Here is a 19,261-nt window from a genome sequence, read left to right as displayed (position 1 = left end):
CAGTTCCTGAATCTGCAGCTGAAACCCTCCATTTTAAATGTCCCAATAGAAGAGAATATCTGTCGCTCAGGGTTGCAATGAGGAGGCCTTGGCGCTCCTGAACTTGGTGGTTTGCTGGCAGACGTTTTATTACCCGACTAGGTAACAACATCAGATGTTACTAGTCAGGTAATGAAACGTCTGCAAGCAAACCACCAAACTCGACTCCTCCCCCCCCGTTCCTTGAAAAAGTGTTTCTGCGTGAAACTGGTCCCTGGTACAAAAAGGTTGGGGACCACTGTGGTAGAGGGTTGGACTAGAAGACCTCCAAAGTCCCTTCCAGCTCTATTCTGATTCTGATTCTCTCTTTTTCTCCTGAAGCCAATTTCCCCCATGAATTGGCTTCCAAAACCTCTCTTTTTCTTTGAGTGTGTGTTTCTCTTGTTTTTTTTTTCTTTTGAAGACATTTCGCTTCTCCTCCAAGAAGCTTCTTCAGCTCTGACTGGATAGTGGGGAAGGGAAGGCTGGATACCCCCTTGCAGACACAGCTGGTCATTTGCATCCTTTGAGGGGGTCCTTGAGGCCACTTGGAGGTTTCTCTGCGTCCTGAGAGTCACCTGAGTGGTGGAAATGGTTCCTGTGGTCTGCAATTTTTTCCCCTCTGGAAATCCGTTCCTACTCCCACACCATTCCGAGGCTGTTCATCCCAAATTGTGTGGCTAAAAGTCTGTAGAGATTCTCAGTCATCCAGGCCCTGGTTGTCCCAGAGGTGCTTTTTCAACAGGCAACTCTGGATTTCTGGATTTTCTATGAAGAACATTTCGCTTCTCATCCCAGAAGCTTCTTCAGCTCTGACTGGATGGTGGGAAATGGAAGTGTTGGAAGTTAAAACCCACTCCTCTCCCAGAAAATTGAAATATCCTAGGAAATATTTAAAAAAGGCAGAATATTTCCCCTAAAAAAAAGAGTAGAAACTCAGAAGCAGCAACTCAGCCCCACCACCTTTGCTCATGGGCCATTATTCTGGGCCTAGGCCAGCCTATTTTACATAACAAAGACCTACTCCGGGTCGAGCCATAACAGGAATTGCCCAAAGCCCTTTCATTTTACATCACCATCCAGCGAGGCTCAGCCAAGCCTGGCACTCGGGACAGCCTACAGAGTTGCTCCCGCACGGCCCCATGGGAGTCTGACAACCAATCAGAAGACAAGCTCCAATTCAAATGGCAACAGAGGGGCTAAAACCCAGGGGCTCTCCAGCATCTCAGCCCTTCCTCCTTTGGAGCTCCAAGCCAGGTGGTCCTGTCCACCATTAAACCATCTTTCCAAACAGCCTCTTTTTTTCCCCCCCGCTTGGAACTGAACCCAGAAGGATAATTCTTCCAACAGGAGGATTTCTGCTCCTTGCAGACGGCTAGTCGTTGGCATCCTTTTAGAGGTCCGTTAAGGTCACCTGGATGCGGTGCAAATGAATTGAAATGACCGGCTGTCTCCAAGGAGGATAAATCCTTCTGTTCCCCGCCATCCAGTCAGAGCTGAAGAAGCTTCTGGGATGAGAAGAAAAACATCTTCAAAAGAAAAGAAAAGCAAAAAAAAAAAAAAACCCCAAGGAAGTCCAGTTGTCTCCTGAAAAGGCATCTTGGGGTATAGGGAAAGCATCTTTTTCCATTCCAAACATCTAGCAAACCTATCACCTGAGCGTAGGGGAGGAGAAAGCCCATTGCAGAATACTCTCTCCACAATAAGAAGGCAGTCCTCGTTTAGCTGTCTGCTTTAGTGACCATTTGCAGTCACAACAGCCATGAAAAAAAGTTAACGTTACAGCCAGTTATCCTAACCAACTGAAACGTTTTCAACAGGAGGGGGGGGGGAAAGAAACTCCGATTTCCTTTTAGGGGGGGGAAGGGGAAGCACCTTTGGGACAACCTTGAACCAGATGATGGAGAATTCTTTCCAGCCAATTTTTCACATTTACGACCTCCGTAGGTCAGAGAAACCGAAGGAAGGTCATAATCGCATTTGAGATTTCGCTTTGTGACTGGTTTCGTTAATGACCAAGTTGCTGGTCCCTGTTGTGGTCACAAAATAGCAATAGCCCTTAAGACTTATAGACTGCTTCACCGTGCTTTCCAGCCCTCTCTAAGCAAATTAGAGGGGCAGCATTTTGCCCCCAACAATCTGGGTCCTCATTTTATGACCTCGGAAGGACGGAAGGCTGAGTCAACCTTGAGACAGTCAGGATCGAACTGCTGGCAGTGGGCAGAGTTAGCCTGCAATACTGAATTCTTACCCCTTCCTTCCTTCCTTCCTTCCTTCCTTCCTTCCTTCCTTCCTTCCTTCCTTCCCACTTAGCACTAGCGCTTAGACTTATATACCGCTTCACAGTGCTTTCCAGCCTTCTCTAAGTGGTTTACAGAGTCAGCCTCTTGCATTGAGCCAGTGAAAATCGATCACCTAGCTGTGGGCAGAGTTAGCCTGCAATACTGCATTCTAAGTGGAAGGAAGGAAGGAAGGAAGGAGGGAGGGAGGGAGGGAGGAGAGAAGAAGGAAGGAAGAAGAGAGGGAGGGAGGAAGGGAGGGAGGAAGGAAAAAAGCAATAGCACTTTGACTTATATACCGCTTCACAATGCTTTTACAGCCCCCTCTAAGCGGTTTACAGAGTCAATCTATTGCATTGAGCCAGTGAGAATCGAACTCCTGGCTGTGGGTAGAGTTAGCCTGCAACACTGCATTCTAAGCGGAAGGAAGGAAGGAAGGAAGGAAGGAAGGAAGGAAGGAAGGAAGGAAGGAAGGAAGGAAGGAAGGAAGGAAGGAAAGGAGAATAGGAATAGGAATAGGAATAGGAATAGGAATAGGAATAGGAATAGGAAAGGAATAGGAATAGGAAGGAAGGAAGGAAGGAAGGAAGGAAGGAAGGAAGGAAGGAAGGAAAGGAAAGGAAAGGAAAGGAAAGGAAAGGAAAGGAAAGGAAGGAAAGGAAGAAGGAAAAGGGAAAGGAAAAGGAAAGGAAAGGAAAGGAAAGGAAAGGAAAGGAAAGGAGGAAAAAAGGGAGGAAAGGAAGGAAGGAAGCAAGGAAGGAAGGAAGGAAGGAAGGAAGGACCCTTAGACTTATATACTGCTTCACAGTGCTTTTACAGGCCTCTCTAAGCGGTTTACAGAGTCAGCATATTTTACCCCAACAATTTGGGGTCCTCATTTTCCCACCTCGGAAGGAAGGAAGGCAACCTTGAACCCTATAGGAGGACGACCTGAACTCTGCACAGCCACCTCTGTTGCCCACCTGACACGCCCGACGTGGCTCATGGGAGGGATACGGACTCCCCCTTCCCACCCCTTATCAAGGAGGACTGGCCAGAGAAGCAGTCGGGTGAGGCGGTTGCTTTAATGAAACGCCCGTTGTCTTTCATGGGCTTCTCCTTGAGGTGACCTCTCTCTTTCTCTCTCTCTCTCTCTCTCTCTGGCCAGCGACACTGGACGGCTCCTGGTGGAACAGCGGCTGCCCACCCTGGCTTACACCGTGTAGAGCACGGAGGCAAATGAGAAGGCGAGGAAGACGCCGAAGGCGTGAGGAAAGCCCAGCCAGTCCACCAGGCTACCTGCCACGGTGCTGAAAGCCACTTTACCAAGGACCTCGATAGCGGCCAAAAGGCTGTAGTGGGTGGCCTGCGGGGAGAAAATTTGCCATGTGTCACAAATGGTGTTTAGTTTTAGTTTACTTTATAGTCATTGCACCTGGTGCAACAAAATTAAATGCCATCCTCAGTGTATGAAAATAAAAAACACACACACATCCTTCGCATTCTATACCAAGGGCCTTCAAACTTGGCAAGTTTAAGACTTGGGGACTTTAATTCCCAGAATTCCTGAGCTAACGTGACTGGAGGAGGAATTCTGGGAGTTGAAGTCCACAAGTCAAGCTGTCAAGGCCCCAGTTCTATACATTAAACTGAAAACCCTACTCGTTGTAGGATACCTTACGCCACCAGACTTGAAATTCTAGACCTAGAAAACCTTGAATTAGGCTGCCTTCGGTCCGATCTAAGTATGGTATATAAAATCATACATTGCAATGACTTACCTGTCAATGAATACTTCAGCTTCAAGCATAACAATACAAGAGCACACAATAGATACAAACTCAAGGTTAACCGCACCAAACTTGATTGCAGGAAATACGACTTCAGCAATAGAGTGGTCAATGTCTGGAATCCTCTACCTGACTCTGTAGTTTCTTCCCCAAACCCCAAAAACTTTAACCTTAGACTGTCTACTGTTGACCTCCCCTTTCCTAAGAGGTCTGTAGAGGGCGTGCATAAGCGCACCAACGTGCCTACCGTCCCTGTCCTATTGTTTCTTTTATATATGTACCCATTTCATGTATTCAGAACTATGTTTATACTTATACCTGTTATCTTATAATCGCTTGACAAAATAAATAAATAAAATAAATAAAAACCCCTTGATATTGCATGAATATTGCACTTACAATGATTCACGTAGTGACCATTCAAAGTTACAACATCATTGGGAAAAAATGACTGATGGCCGTTTTGTTCACATTTACGTCCATCACAGCATTCCTGCGATCAAAATTCAGACACTTGGCCCTCGACTCCTATTTATAACGGTCGCAGCGTCTCGGAGACCCCGTGATCCCCTTTTGCGACCTTCTGACCAGCAAAAAAAGTCCAAGGGGAATCCAGATTCGCTCAATTGTCCGTGGGACTAACTTAACGACTGCCGTGATTCACTTAACAATGGTGGACTGAAAGGCCGTAAAAGGGGGCAAAACTCACTTAATAAATGTCTCGCTTAGCAGCATAGATTTTGAGGTCAATTGTGGTCCTGAGCTGAGGACTACCATGTACCTGAATTTGGTCATAATATGTGTTATACCCGTTAGAATCTGACTCCGAGGGAGAGGAGGAACAGCCAACAGGGAGTGGGAGTGGCTCCAGAGGTTGTGAAGGAAACTGAGGGAGGGCACAGGCCGGCTGGGCAGTCAGAGGAAGACCCAGGCCCATCCCCTCTTCATCCTAGGGCACACAGGGAGGAGTGGATAAGGGAGAAACATGAGTGGAATGGTCTATGGGGGAGGAAAGGGCCTTGATCCCCTTCATGGGCTGCAGCTGTGAGAACTGTTTAAAAGGACAAACTGCGCATGGCCCAGTGCTGGAAGCAAAGCGTGAAATAATTCTAGTCTGTCTGTTCTTATCTCAGTTTTGGCATCCTTCCCAGTGTGTGTATTTTGATATCTGTGGACTTCTTCAAGCCCTTTTCCTGCCTGGTCTCCTTAATTGCTTCAGTGTGGTTTGTGTTGTTTTTTCTATTTATAATTTATATGTATTTTGAGTTGGAACGGAATTTCTTCCTTTTTGCAACTGTTTGTGGGGGAGTTTTTTCTCCAGTCAGTGATAATCGGACCTTTGAAGCCAAGTGGAAGGAATTGAAGGGACTTCACCTGGTTTCGTGACATTGTTGCTTTTGTATCCCACCCTGGGTCCTCACAATATGCCAGTATGATTGTCAACTCATAAAACATTTCTATGCCTGTTTTCTAGTTGTCATAAACAAGGGAGTAGACAAATCTGAAGGAGCAGCACTTGGCAGTTTAAAACCAGAAGTACATTCCACGCTTATCTTACAAAGATTGTAGCCAGGCTACCGGATCTTCTGCCCACACAAAGATCCTCCATTGGAGAATGTGATTGATGACACCCAGCCTGTGAATGTGCTTCATTGGAGAATCTGATTTATGACACACTCAGGGGGGGAGGGGGAGAGACAGGGTCAAAGGTGGCTGTAAATTACATAGGCCAGAGTTGGCTGCATTTAGGTCAATGCCGGCATGTTGATCCTAATAAACCTTTGGAGGTTTTTTTTTGAAGCTTGGCGTGAGGCTCATGATTTAATTAGGGCAGTGGTGGCTAACCTTTTTGGGCTCCTGTGCCCAAAAGTGTGTGCGCGCTTGCGCACTTGCATGCCAGCACCCAGAAGGCAATGTGCGCGCCACCCCCGTTGCCTGCACTGCGCTTCCCAGATGATTTTAGGCCCGTTTGAAGCCTTTTTGGCCTTCCAGAGGCTTCAGGAAAGCTTTGTAGCCTTTGCAGGCCGAAAAACGGGCCCGTTTCGTCACTTCCGCTATTTCCGGAAATACAGGAAGTGACGAAACGGGACTATTATTTGGCCTGCAGAGGCTTTTTTCAAGCCTCTGGGAGGCCGAAAAAGGCCTTAAACAGGCCGAAAATCAGTTGTGAGGCATGCACGGTGAGGTAAGTTTGCCTGTGGCTCGCATGCCGGCACAAATAGCCCTGGGTGCCACCTGTGGCATGCGTGCCAGAGGTTCGCCATCATGGAATCAGTGCAATTGCCGGAACCCTGACCCTGGTATTTTCCAATCAAGTTATTCCTTGAAGGAATCCACCTTCCTCGGAGTTTTTGCTTGCAACGGATCGATTCCCTGGCACTCTTGACATCCTGTTGTGCGAAGGCTCGCGACTCCGAAAGTAGAACACCCACCTGGATCTTTTCTGGGGCTTTCTGAGTGCAGAGCATCATCTTGCTGAAGACCAGGGTGGTGATTTGGCCCCCGATGAAGTGCTGGATGCACATGCTCAGCACCGCGGCCACTGCAACGAGAGGCCAAGCCGGTCAGGCCCAGGCGCAGGACAGGCGAAAAGCTCCTCGACTCGGAGCCACAAGGAAGAGATGCAGCTTTGAAGCAGGAAAGGTAGCACCCACACCCCCACCCAGGGATAAGACGGGACAGCGATTCCCTACGTTGCTGTTCATCTAATGCAGGGGTGTCCAACCTTGGTAACGTTAAGCCTGGAGGACTTCAACTCCCAGAATTCCCCAGCCAGCAAAGCTGGCTGGGGAATTCTGGGAGTTGAAGTCCTCCAGGCTTAACGTTACCAAGGTTGGACACCCCTGATCTAATGCATCTCTACTGCCACAACCCCACAACCCTGAACAACAGTCTGGCCTGCTGGCATACCTTTCCAAGACAAGCCTTTCCTTTTGGCTACCTCTTTCCTCCCCTCCCACTTTCGGATCAACCTTCCCATCGTTCTGCATCTTTCTTCTTCCCAAGTGGGACCTAGGGACCGGCTGGTTCTGACCGGTTCTGCAGAACCGGTAGTGGAAATTTGGAGTCGTTCGGAGAACCGGCCGATCCCCCCCTCGGACTGGCCCCGCCAACCCCCCATCTCTTATCTGCCTCCCATTGAGTCCCAGCTGATCGGCTGGGTGTCCTTTGGTTGCCCTGCACAGGAGGACGGAGCTGGAAAGCAGGTCAGTGGGGTGGGGAGGGAAGGTTTTTTTTTGCAGTATATCCTTCCTCTGCCAAGCCCATCAAGCCACGCCCACAGAACCGGTAGTAAAAAAATTGGAATCCCACCACTGATAGATAGATAGATAGATAGATAGATAGATAGATAGATAGATAGATAGATAGATAGATAGATAGATAGATAGATAGATAGATAGATAGATAGTTGGATAGATAGATAGAAAGATAGAGGAGGGAGAGAGAGAGAGAGAGAGAGAGAGAGACATGATAGATAGATACCCTGTTTCTCCAACAATACGGCCTCCCCCAATAGGAAGTCCCAGCATGTTTTATAGGCATGAAATGAAATTAAGCCCCTCCTCCCCAAATTAAGGCCTATATTAAAACATGCGAAATGGTGGGGGGCTTGCCGTTAGGAAGTACTTTTGTTGCACACCCAGATATGGTGCTGCCTGCGTTGACCCGATGCGAAGTGCCCCATCAACGCCGAGGTCAACATCCAAGCCGCCGCTGCCCGCCCGCCCGAAGATGCAAGGGGGGAATTAAGTCACCCGAAAAGACGGCCTAGCCATTTTTCGGGCTCAAAAAAAAAAAAAAGACCTGGCCTTATTATATGAGAAACACGGTAGGTAGGTAGGTAGGTAGGTAGGTAGGTAGGTAGGTAGATAGATAGATAGATAGATAGATAGATAGACAGACAAATATAGATGATAGATAGATTAGATAGATAGATAGATAGATAGATAGATAGATAGATAGATAGATAGATAAATAGGTAGATAGATAGATAGATAGATAGATAGATAGACAAAGATAGATAGATAGATAGATAGATAGATAGAAATAGGTAGATAGATAGAAGATAGATAGATAGATAGATAGATAGATAGATAGATAGATAGATAGACAGACAAATATAGATAGATAGATAGATAGATAGATAGATAGATAGATAGATAGATAGATAGATAGATAGATACATAAATAAATAGATAGATCGATAGATAGATAGAAAAATAGATAGATAGACAGACAGATATAGATGATATAGATAGATAGATAGATAGATAGATAGATAGACAAATATAGATGATATAGATAGATAGATAGACAGACAGACAGACAGACAGACACAGACAGACAATATACATAATGATAGATATTCATTAACAATAGACAGATAGAAATAATAGACAGACAACATAGATGATCGACAGACAGACGATGATAGATAGATATAGATATATATATTCATTAACAATAGACAGATAGAAATGATAAGTAGATATAGATCAGAGGTGGGATTCAGCTGGTTCTGACCAGTTCCAGAGAACCGGTAGCAGAACTTTTGAGTAGTTTGAGAACCAGTCAATGCCACTCTGACTGGCCCCGCCAACCCCATCTCTTCTCCGCCTCCCATTGAGTCGCAGCTGATTGGATGGCTCTCCTTTGGTTGCCCTGCCCAGGAGAACAGAGCTGGAAAGCAGGTCAGTGGGGTGGGGAGGAAATTGAGGTTTTGCAGTATATCCTTCCCCTGCCACGCCCACAAAGCCAAGACACGCCCATAGAACCGGTAGTAAAAAAAAAAAAAATTGGAATCCCACCACCGCTGGGGACTCCTGCATGCCGAAGGCCCCCCGCCCCCCGGTTCTGGAGCCAGTGGACCAATGGCTACTGCCCTGGATGGGACCCGACCCACCTTCAAAGGCAGCCGCGCGGTCGGTGTAAGCCAAGATCACCCAGGTCTGGAAAAGGAGGTTGCAGAAGCGAAGGACCAGCAAGGTTCGCAGAGAATCGGAATGCCTGGTGGGAAGAAGCCAGAGAGGTCAGAACTGGAACCGGACGAGCATCCAAGGGGGGAGGCCTAAGGACGATGGGGCAGGGAAGGGGGTGGGGAGAGAACCATTCTTAGAATTTGCACCCAGGACCCAAGAAAGAGAGCCCTCCGCCTGGAAACCGGAAGGAAAGAGGGTGTCACCAAACCCTGAAACCAGAAGGGAAGTTGAGAGTTTTTAGTTATTCTGCGGGAATTTCAGAGCATTTCCCCCACCCCTCTTTGTTCTGGTTTTTTTTGGTGGGGGGAGAGGGAGGGGGAAGAAACAAATTCCCATGATTCTCAAAAGAGGGCCCCTGAGCTTGGTAGTTTTCTTGCGAAAGTTTCATTACCCAACTAGTAACATCATTAGTGGGAGGAGGAGGAGGAGGAGGAATTGCTTGGGGCTCTCTGAGCTGGGTTGTCTTCTTGCAGACTTTTCATGACCAAACTAGGTAACAGTATCAGTGCTAGAAGGGAGTAGAGTGTGGAGAGGAAGAGGAGGAGGAGGAGGATCCATAGTGCTCTCTGAGCTTGGTTGTTTTCTTGCAGACATTTCATTACCCAAGTAGGTAACATCCTCAGTGTTAGAAGGATTGGGATTTTTGGACGGAGGAGGAGGAGGAGGAGGAGGAGGAGGAGGAGGAGGAGGAGGGAGGAGGAGGAGGAGGAGGAGGAGGAGGAGGAGGAGGAAGAGGAGGAGGAGGAGGAAGAGGAGGAGGAGGAGGAAGAGGAGGAGGAGAGGGGGAGGAGGAGGACTATGCGGTCCTTGGTGCTTTCTGAGCTTGGTTGTTTTCTTGCAGATGTTTTGTTACCCAACTAGGTAACATAATCAGTGCTAGAAGTTGGGGGATTTCAGAGAGGAGGAGGAGGGAGGAGGAGGAGGGAGGAGGAGGAGGAGGAGGGAGGAGGAGGAGGAGGAGGAGGAGGAGGAGGAGGAGGAGGAGGAGGAGGAGGAGGAGGAGGAGGAGGAGGAGGAGGAGGAGGAGGAGGACCATGAGGTCCTTGGTGCTCTCTGAGCTTGGTTGTTTTCTTGCAGATGTTTTGTTACCCAACTAGGTAACATAATCAGTGCTAGAAGTTAGTGGGGATTGCAGAGAGGAGGAGGAGGAGGGGAGGAGGAGGAGGAGGGAAGGAGGAGGAGGAGGAGGAGGAGGAGGAGGAGGAGGAGGAGGAGGAGGAGGAGGAGGAGGGAGGAGGAGGAGGAGGAGGAGGAGAGGAGGAGGAGGAGGAGGAGGAGGAGGAGGAGGAGGACTGTGGAGTCCTTGGTTCTGAGTTTGGCGATTTTCCTGCAGACGTTTGATTACTCAACTAGGTAACGTCATCTGTGCTAGAAGGGACTGCATATAAACAGAGAGCCGTCCCCACTCCCTTCTAGAATGGATGGCGTTACCCAGTCAGGTAACGAAACGTCTGCAAGGAAACAGCCAAGCTCAAGAGAGCACCAAGGACCCCTCACGCCAACCCTGAGCTTGTAAACATTCCCCTTTATTGGAAAAGAGGATTCAGGCCTGCTGAATGTTCCCCCTCCCTCCTGGGCAGCTGTCGAAGACGAGAGAGGGAGAGAGGGATGGTTTAAGAAAGGGGACCATTCTTGCCGGATTCTAAACCCCGCCATCCCAGCGAAGAGAGAGGTTGAAGGCTTCTCACGGTTTACCTGCCCTCGGACATCAGCTGGCCCCCCAGGGATGAGCCTGCGATGGAAAAGGTGGTGGCCACGATCCCGTTCCAGAAGCCCAGCTTCTGGGGAGAGAAGCTGTGATCCAGGAGGAAGAGGGGGAACATGGAAACCGAGCCCTGTTCACCTGCAGAGAGAAGGGAGGTTCAGTTCCTGGCGAGGCCCCTGAAGGCCAGACAAGGAACAATAACGGATGGAAACGGACCGAGGAGAGAGATTCAACCTGGAAATAAGGAGGAATTTCCTGACAGGGAGAACAATCAACCCGTGGAACAGAAGTTGCCTTCGGAAGTTGTGGGAGCTTCATCCCTGGAGGCTTTCAAGAAGAGGCTGGGCTGCTATTTGTTAGAAATGGTGTAGGGTCTCCTGCCTGGGTGGGGTGGGGGGGGTTGGACTAGATGACCTACCAGGCCCCTTCCAACTCTGTTAACCTGATAGATAGATAGATAGATAGATAGATAGATAGATAGATAGATAGATAGATAGATGATAGATAGGTAGGTAGGTAGGTAGGTAGGTAGGAAGGAAGGAAGGAAGGAAGGAAGGAAGGAAGGAAGGAGTGAGTTGTGGAAGCTTCATCCCTGGAGGCTTTCAAGAAGAGACTGGGCTGCCATCGGTCAGAAATGGTGTAGGGTCTCGCTGCCTGGGTGGGGTGGGTGGGGGTTGGACTAGATGACCTACCAGGCCCCTTCCAACTCTGTTAACCAGATAGATAGATAGATAGATAGATAGATAGATAGATAGAGAGAGAGAGAGAGAGAGAGAGAGAGATAGGAATAGATAATAAATAAGCGAGAGAGAGAGATAGGAATAGATAATATAGATGATGATAGATAGATAGATAGATAGATAGATAGATAGATAGATAGATAGATAGATAGATAGATAGATAGATAGATAGATAGGAATAGATAATAAATAAGCGAGAGAGAGAGATAGGAATAGATAATATAGATGATGATAGATAGATAGATAGATAGATAGATAGGTAGGTAGATAGGTAGGTAGGAAGGAAGGAAGGAAGGAAGGAAGGAAGGAAGGAAGTTGTGGGAGCTTCATCTCTGGAGGCTTTCAAGAAGAGACTGGGCTGCCATCTTTCAGAAATGATGTAGGGTTCCCTGCTTGGGCAGGGGGTTGGACTAAATGACCTATAAAATCCCTTCCAGTCTTGTTATTCTGAGGCACACAGGAAGGAATCTGGGCAGGGCAGCCCAGGTGGGGGACTCTGAGAAAGACTGTTGTGGCCCGCCAATGGCCAGCAGAGCTGGAGGCTAGGACAGTGAGGAGGTTTGGGAAGAGCATGGGCCAGTCCTGGAGTCTGGAGAAGGCTCTGTGTCAGAGGCAGAGATGGGATCAGCGCCGTGGGACAGTTATCAGCTGCCTTCGGAGTCGGATATCAGTGGGGAAGAAGAACAGCTGGAGCCTGTTCCCAGTGTGCGCATGTGCAGAGCTGCCAGAAGAAGGGAACAGCTGAGGAACAAGAGGTAGAGATGGGGCCAGGGCCGTCCGACAGTTATCAACTGTCTTCGGAGTCGGAGATCAGTGGGGAAGAAGAACAGCTGGAGCCTGTTCCCAGTGTGAGCATGCACAGAGCTGCCAGAAGAAGGGAATAAGCTAAGGAACAAGGGCCAACTCGGGAGTAAAGGCTCAGGTGGACTCAGAATGGGCTATACCCAGGCAGTGCCAGACATGTTAACTCCCAATAAATCCTTTTAAAGTTTTGGAAGTTTGGCTCGAGACTCACGATTTAAATGGGGGGTAACTGCCGGAATCCTGACAGCTTTCATGTCACCCATTAATGAGCCCACCAAAGCGGTACCTATTTAAGGTTTGCACCCTTTTCAAATTCTTAGGTGGGCAGGAGCAGGAGCTCACACACAGCAGCCCTCGGGTCTCGAACGCTCGGGGCTGACAGGAAGAGTTGGGGGGGAGCGTTGTCCCCTCTCTGACATAACAAGAGTGGCAGGGACACTTGTAAAAGAGGGTGAACCTGAACGAGCGTCCCACTTAGGCGCAGAAACGTTGGGCTCAACCGTCGTCGTAAGTCAAGGACTACCTGTGTTAGCAAGGTTCTTCCTCGCTTTGGGGAAAGACTCACCCAACTTGTAGATGAGGACTAAGCCAGCGGTCCACAGCGTGTCCGGCACAAGGAGGAGCTCATGGAAAAAACCCAGAAGGCCTAAATTGCTCTCCTTGGCCTGGCTGTCCTGACGAGAATCCCTCAGGTGAAACTTGGAGGTGAACCCAATGGCCGCAGCGTAGATGACAGCCAGGTAGACGAAGAGGGCTCCCCAGCCCAGGTGATGGAGGAAAGTGAGCAGGCCGCCTCCAGCCAGGACGGAACCCAGTTTGTAAGCCACGACCTGGATGCTGTTCCCAAATCCCACCTCCTCTGGCCTCAACAGCTGGATGGCGATCCCATCGGCCGCCACGTCCTGAACGGAGGCGAAGAGGTTCATGAGCAGCAGGACGACAGCCACGCCCAGGAAGTCCTCCCCTGGGGTCAGGAAAGAACAAGCCAGGCAGGTGAGGGCCAAGCCGCACATGGTGAAGATCAGCCAGCTTTTCTTGGAGAAATACCAGTCCACAAAGGGGGCCCAGAACACCTTGAAGAACCAAGGCAGGTAAAGAAGCTTGGTCAGGCTGATCTTGGTGAAGGAGAGGCCCACGGTGCGGAAATAGATCGGCAAGAGCCCGGACTGCAGCCCGTAAGGGATTCCTTGCACGAAATACAGCAGGAAGAGGAGCCAGTATTTGACACTCATCCTTCGGTCCTGCTCCACCCTGGGAAAGAAAGAAAGAAAGAAAGAAAGAAAGAAAGAAAAGAAAGAAAGAAAGAAAGAAAGAAAGAAAGAAAGAAAGAAAGAAAGAAAGAAAGAAGGAAGGAAGGAAGGAAGGAAGGAAGAGGAAGGAAAGAAAGAAAGAAAGAAAGAAAGAAAGAAAGAAAGAAAGAAAGAAAGAAAGAAAGAAAGAAAGAAAGAGAAGAAATCGGTGGACCCCGGAGAGCCTCTGTACAGGTGGTCCTTGACTTATGACCACAAGAGAGGCTAAAATTTCTTTGGCGAAGAGAAATGTCAGGGTTCCGATGGATGCCCTAATTAATTCAAGAGCCTCAAGTTTCAAAATAAATCCAATTATTTATTAGGAGCAACATGTCAGCACATTCCCAAGTGCTGTCCGGCTCTGCCCCATGTAATTTACCGCCCACCTATGACCCTATTTCTCCCCTTCCTCCCAGGGTGTGTCATAAATCACTCTCTCCAACGGAGCACTTTCCCCAGGCTGTAGAAAACACGCCTCTCTGGCTGGCTCTGGTAACCTGGGATACAATCTGGAGAAAGGCATGCATGGAATGTGCTTCTGGTCATAGGAACTGAACTCACACACACACACACACACACACTTCTTATGGCAACTCGAGAGCAAGCCAGGAATGCTTTACGAGTTGTCATGACACTAAAATATAAACTGTAAAGATTCAAGCATCAAGGTTATAGTTATAAGCGGGAGGAGATAGGTAATAGGAAGGATGAGAAGAATAATAGTAATACCGTCTTAGTGAATAGTTTGATAGTGTTGTGGGAATTAGTTGTTTAGCAGAGTGATGGCATGCAGGGGAAAACTGTCCTTGTGTCTAGTTGTTCTGGTGTGCAGTGAAGAAGGCGTTAGAAAGAAAGAAAGTCTCTTCTTTTACTCTACTTGCTTTCCCCATTATTCTTGATACAATCGAATGCCATCCTAAATAGCTTTCACAACATCCCAGCAAATAGGGGGGGGGGGAATAAAACCTTAAACTGCCCCAAAGGAGCTGCTGATGCAGTTCTACAGAGGAATTATGGAGTCTGTCATCAGCACCTCTATAACTGTCTGGTTTGTTCTGCAACCCAACAGGACAGACCCAGACTCCAGAGGATAATTAGGACTGCAGAAAAAACAATTACTACCCACCTGCCTTCCATCGAGGACCTGCATGCTGCACGAGTCAAAAAGGGGGCTGTGAAAATATCTACAGACCCCTCACATCCCCACATAAACTGTTTCAACTCCTACCCTCAAAACGATGCTATAGAGCCCTGCACACCAGAACTAGACACAAGGACAGTTTTTTCCCCTAATGCCATCACTCTGCTAAACAAATAATTCCCTCAACACTGTCCAACTCTCTACAAAGTCTGCACTACTATTACTATTAATCTTCTCATCACTCCTTATCATCCATTCCCTCCCACTTGTGACTGTATTACCGTAACTTTGTTGCTTGTATTCTTACGATGTATATTGACTGTTTCCTAGTATGATTGATTACTTATTGTACCCTATGACTATTATTAAATGTTGCACCTGATGATTCGTGACTCTTGATGAATGAATCTTTTATTATGTACACTAAGAGCATTTGCACCAAGACAAATTCCTTTTGTGTCCAATCACACTTGGCCAATAAAGAATTCTATTCTATTCTAAAATAAAAGTATCGTGAAATAAAAGTACAGTGAAAAGTAATTACATTATTGGAAGCCAGCTTCTGGTGATTGCAGGATTCCCTGTGTAAAAGAAGGGTGGGGAGGAGAGAAAGGGTGAGAAAAGACTAGCCAGCCAACAAGACCCCCTCTTTCCCTTTGACTGCATTCGTTAAATTAAATTTATTTATTTGGTATATTTACAGTTAATTGATTCAATAAACAAAATAGAAAAACCAATAAGGCTGGCCTTCACTGGTACACCTCAACCTACGACAGTTCAATTTAGCACCCGTTCAAAGGGACAACGGCATCGACACCACGACCATGTTGCACACTTACAACCGTCAAATGATCAAAGATTGAGATTGGGCGGGGGGTTGGACTAGATGACCTACAAGGTCCCTTCCAATTCTGATTATCTGTTATGTTATCTGAGATGCTTGGCAAGGGACTCCTACCTACAACGGTTTCAGTGTCCTGGGGTCACTTTCTTGACAGGCTATTATTGCAATGATTCACTTAACGACGGTGGCCAGAAAGGTGGTAAAGTGGGCCAGTGATCAATGGACAGGTGTCTTGCTTAGCCACATAAATGTTGGGCTCCATTGTGGTCATTAAGCCGAGGAGTTCCTGTATTTAAGACAGGGTTTGTTCAAACTGGGCAATTGGAAGAGGGATGGACTTCAACTCCCAGAATTCCCCAGCCAGCAAAGCTGGCTGGGGAATTCTGGGAGTTGAAGTCCACCCTCTTCCAATTGCCCAGTTTGAAAAAATAAGTTTTCCACAATTCTGCCTGGTTTCTAATGAGCCCCCAGTGCTGCCTCTCCGCCCCCCCAAAAAACCGGGGCCGGGGTCGCATTGAGCCTGCGGAACTCCTTACCACTGGAGGAGACGGCCGCCCAGCTGACGTCTCCAAGGGAGGAGCCGGCCCCACTTGGGTAGAAAGGCCCTTCAGGGGCTGCTGCTCAGGGCAGGCCAACCCAGCTTCCCCAACCTGGCGCCCCTTCCAGCAGGCGCCCCCATGCTTGTAGCCCCCCGACGGTTGCCACGGCAACTCCGCTCAAAAGGAGGTCTTTCCGCGCTGCAACCGGCAGGGGGCGCTGGGCGGAGGAAAAGCGGTCTTCTTGATGATAAAGAAAGCGGAAGTGACGCAGGGGACGGCAGGCTGGAACGGAAAAGAGTAGGCCCTGCAGGCCGCCTGGGCCCTTAGAGACATAGACTGTCACCCATGTTGATTCAGTCCGCCGGGAGCCTAGAGGAAAAAAAAAAGAAGAGCAGAATTCTGTGCAGTGGAAGCCTTCCGAGCCTTCCGATCCTAGAGGGGCGCTCTGAACTTCATCTCTCTATGTTAAATGCCCAATGGGCTGAGAGAAGTACCGGAAGAGGTGGGCAGAAAGCCGGAAGGCGAAAGCCGCCCCTGGCGGGCAGCGTAAATATACTGCAAAGGCTTCTGGTTCTCTGCTCCGGCGGAGAAATCAGTCCGGGAACAATAGTTCCGGCTCAGCGCTTTCCCCCCGTTGCCAGAGTCTTTGAGCCCCGAGCGCAAACGGGGAAGCTGGGAATCTCCCTTCTGAATGGGGAGCGGCGCTTGCCAAGCTCTGCAACCGCACCTGGGTGCTCCGGGGTCGCGGCTCCATCCCCATTCCCTTGGGTTTCCTCAAGGGTAGGGCCGGAATTCTTCTACCTGAATATAAACTGAGAGCAACTGATGATGTTACTTAGTTGGGTGATGTAACGTCTGCAAGCAAAACAAAAAACCCCGCATTCTGAGAGAACTAAAGACCCCATAATCCCTTTCCCTCCTCCCCCTTCTCTGTGTAAACCCTACTCATAGCACTGAGGATGTTTCCTAGTTGGGTAATGAAATGTCTGCAAAAATAATAACCAGGCCCAGTTCCTGCAACTGTTCTTCATATGTTTTAGCCTCCAGTCCCCTCATCATCCTGGTTGCTCCTCTCTGCACTCTTTCCAGAGTCTCAACCTCTTTTCTATAGTGTAGTGACCAAAACTGGATGCAGTACTCTAGGTGTGGCCTTACTAAGGCTTTACAGAGTGGTATTAGTACCTTCCTTGATCTGGATTGTATCCCTCTGTTAATGCAGTTTAGGATTGCATTGGCTTTTTTGGCTGCCGCTGCACACGGCTGGCTCCTATTTAGCTGGTTGTCCACTAAGACTCCGAGATCCCATTCCCAGTTACTTCTATTGAGCCTGGTTTCACCCAGTCAAGCACCCTTCTGAATTAAGGGAAAACATCATCCAGCCTTATTTATCCCAGATGTCTGTCTAGGTTTGCTCAAATACATCGAGGGTTTTTTTTCCCCCATGGAGACCATCAATCAGAAATTTGGAGGGAAGGAGAAACGACGACTTGTCAACTGATAAAAATTTAACAAAAGATCGACACGGGCCTCTTTCCCTAGAATGTAGGATTGTCTTTCCAGTGGGCTGCATTGCTTGTTGATAGATGAGCCGTGCAGCTGCCTGGCAGGAAGCCCAGTGTGGGGTGAGTGAAGAACAGGTAGCCCTTAACATCCTCACTGGAGTTATGTGTGGAAAGGGAACTTCATGAGGACAGTGGTGACACCCAAGCAGGAAAAACCCAAAGGGAACATCAGGCCAGCCATAAAACAAACTTGCATAGGAAAAGAGATTTAATAAAAGGTATTGAAAGAAGCCCCCCTAGACAAAAGCCAAGTAATTAAGAAAGCTAGGGAAACAAGAAAAAGAAATCCCTTACAAACAACAGGTCATGCCAAATCAGCAAAACAAATAGACAAAAGACAGGAGATTGCCACAAAACAAATATAAGAAAACATTAGGAAACTGATAATCCAATCAAACTACCCTGCAAAGTTTGCCTTCTGCACCCCACAGAGTTTACCCTCTGGCAGAAATGAAGACAACCCCTGACAGGATTTAAAACATTAAGAAATACAAACACAAGCACTCACACACAAAAGGAGAAAAAGTATAAAATTCAGGGGTTTATTATACAAAGAGAGCTAGCTCCAGGAACGCAGACTTCTTGCTATCTCTCGCCTTCCTGAAAAATAAAATAAACCTGGCTTCCAAGTAGCTGTCTGAATCCTTGCACCAGAGTATTCCCAGCAGGAAAATCGAATCCTCAGAAGAAAGGCATTTTCCAGCCTTTCAACATATGGAAAAGTCAACTTTAGGGACATAACGACTTAAAACTGGAATCAGTTGGATAGTGAAAGCCATGGCTAAGGGGTGGGCATGGGGCTGTGTTAGGAATGCTTTAATTCCTGCAACCAGCAAGGGGTTGGGCTCCATGACCTCAAAGACCTTTTCCAGCTCTCAGATTGTGTGATTTAGAGCAGTGGTCGCCAACCCGCCAACCGGTGGGCTGTGATAAAATTTTGGTGGTCCACAGAGAAACGTCACCCCCCAAGCGGGAACACAAGGCTGTGCCACCCACAAGGCCCACGGGAACACAAGGCTTGCGTCGCTTGCGTTGCGAACATGAGGTAGTAAGGGGAGGGGGGAAAGGGCGGAGGAGGGGGAACTTGCCCCACTCACCCCCTGTGCCTGGCCTGGCCATCGGGCTGCTCCTTTCCGCTTCTTTCATCTTCTGCTTTTGGCTGCATGCAAGGAAAGCAGCAAAAATCTCTTTCTCTCCCCCAAACTCCGCCAGAGATGAGTCTTTGGGAGCCTGCAAGGCCTCCTGCTCCAAGAGGCTGCGCTGGTGCGACAAGTCCCACAAAGACTCATTTCTGGCGGAGTTTGGGGGAGAGAAAGGAAGACTTCTGCTGCTTTCCTTGCATGAAGCCAAAAGTCTCTCTCTCCCCACCCCAAGAACAGAGTTGGAGACGGTATCCTGCGATTCCCAAATAAAGAACGATCGATTGGTAGGAAAATGGGGCGATGGATTTTCCTGCAGACTTTTTTGGGGATTATCCCAGGGTCTCTGGTCCGTGGGATTTAAAATGATGAGTTTGGTGGTCCCTGCCCTGAGGTCCAAAAGGTTGGCGACTCCTGATTTAGAGAATATATCAAGGAATGAGTCTCTTTACC

General features: G+C 48.3%; 1 protein-coding gene across 2 annotated transcripts; it reads right to left on the bottom strand.

Moving 5' to 3' along the window:
• Nucleotides 1-3,344: 3,344 nt before the first annotated feature.
• Nucleotides 3,345-16,681, bottom strand: SLC33A2 (solute carrier family 33 member 2). 2 transcript variants are annotated; one of them, XM_087958899.1, is made up of 7 exons: nt 16,105-16,681; nt 15,269-15,305; nt 12,860-13,545; nt 10,741-10,888; nt 8,970-9,073; nt 6,499-6,608; nt 3,345-3,642 (listed from the first exon to the last, which is right to left on the bottom strand). In XM_087958899.1, coding segments are annotated over exons 2-7 (1,203 nt in total). In that variant the 5' UTR covers nt 15,271-15,305; nt 16,105-16,681; the 3' UTR covers nt 3,345-3,489. The 2 variants fall into 2 exon arrangements, with proteins under 2 accessions (XP_087815025.1, XP_087815026.1); XM_087958900.1 differs by lacking the exon at nt 15,269-15,305 and having other exon boundaries at nt 16,105-16,635.
• Nucleotides 16,682-19,261: the final 2,580 nt, after the last annotated feature.

Source organism: Notechis scutatus, chromosome 3 (assembly GCF_049901735.1).
Source record: "Notechis scutatus isolate UNSWTSFEM ecotype Mainland chromosome 3, rNotScu1.2, whole genome shotgun sequence".
NCBI classification, from domain to species: domain Eukaryota; kingdom Metazoa; phylum Chordata; class Lepidosauria; order Squamata; family Elapidae; genus Notechis; species Notechis scutatus.
Note: the sequence above shows the minus strand (reverse complement) of the source record. Positions and strands in the feature narration are given on the sequence as shown.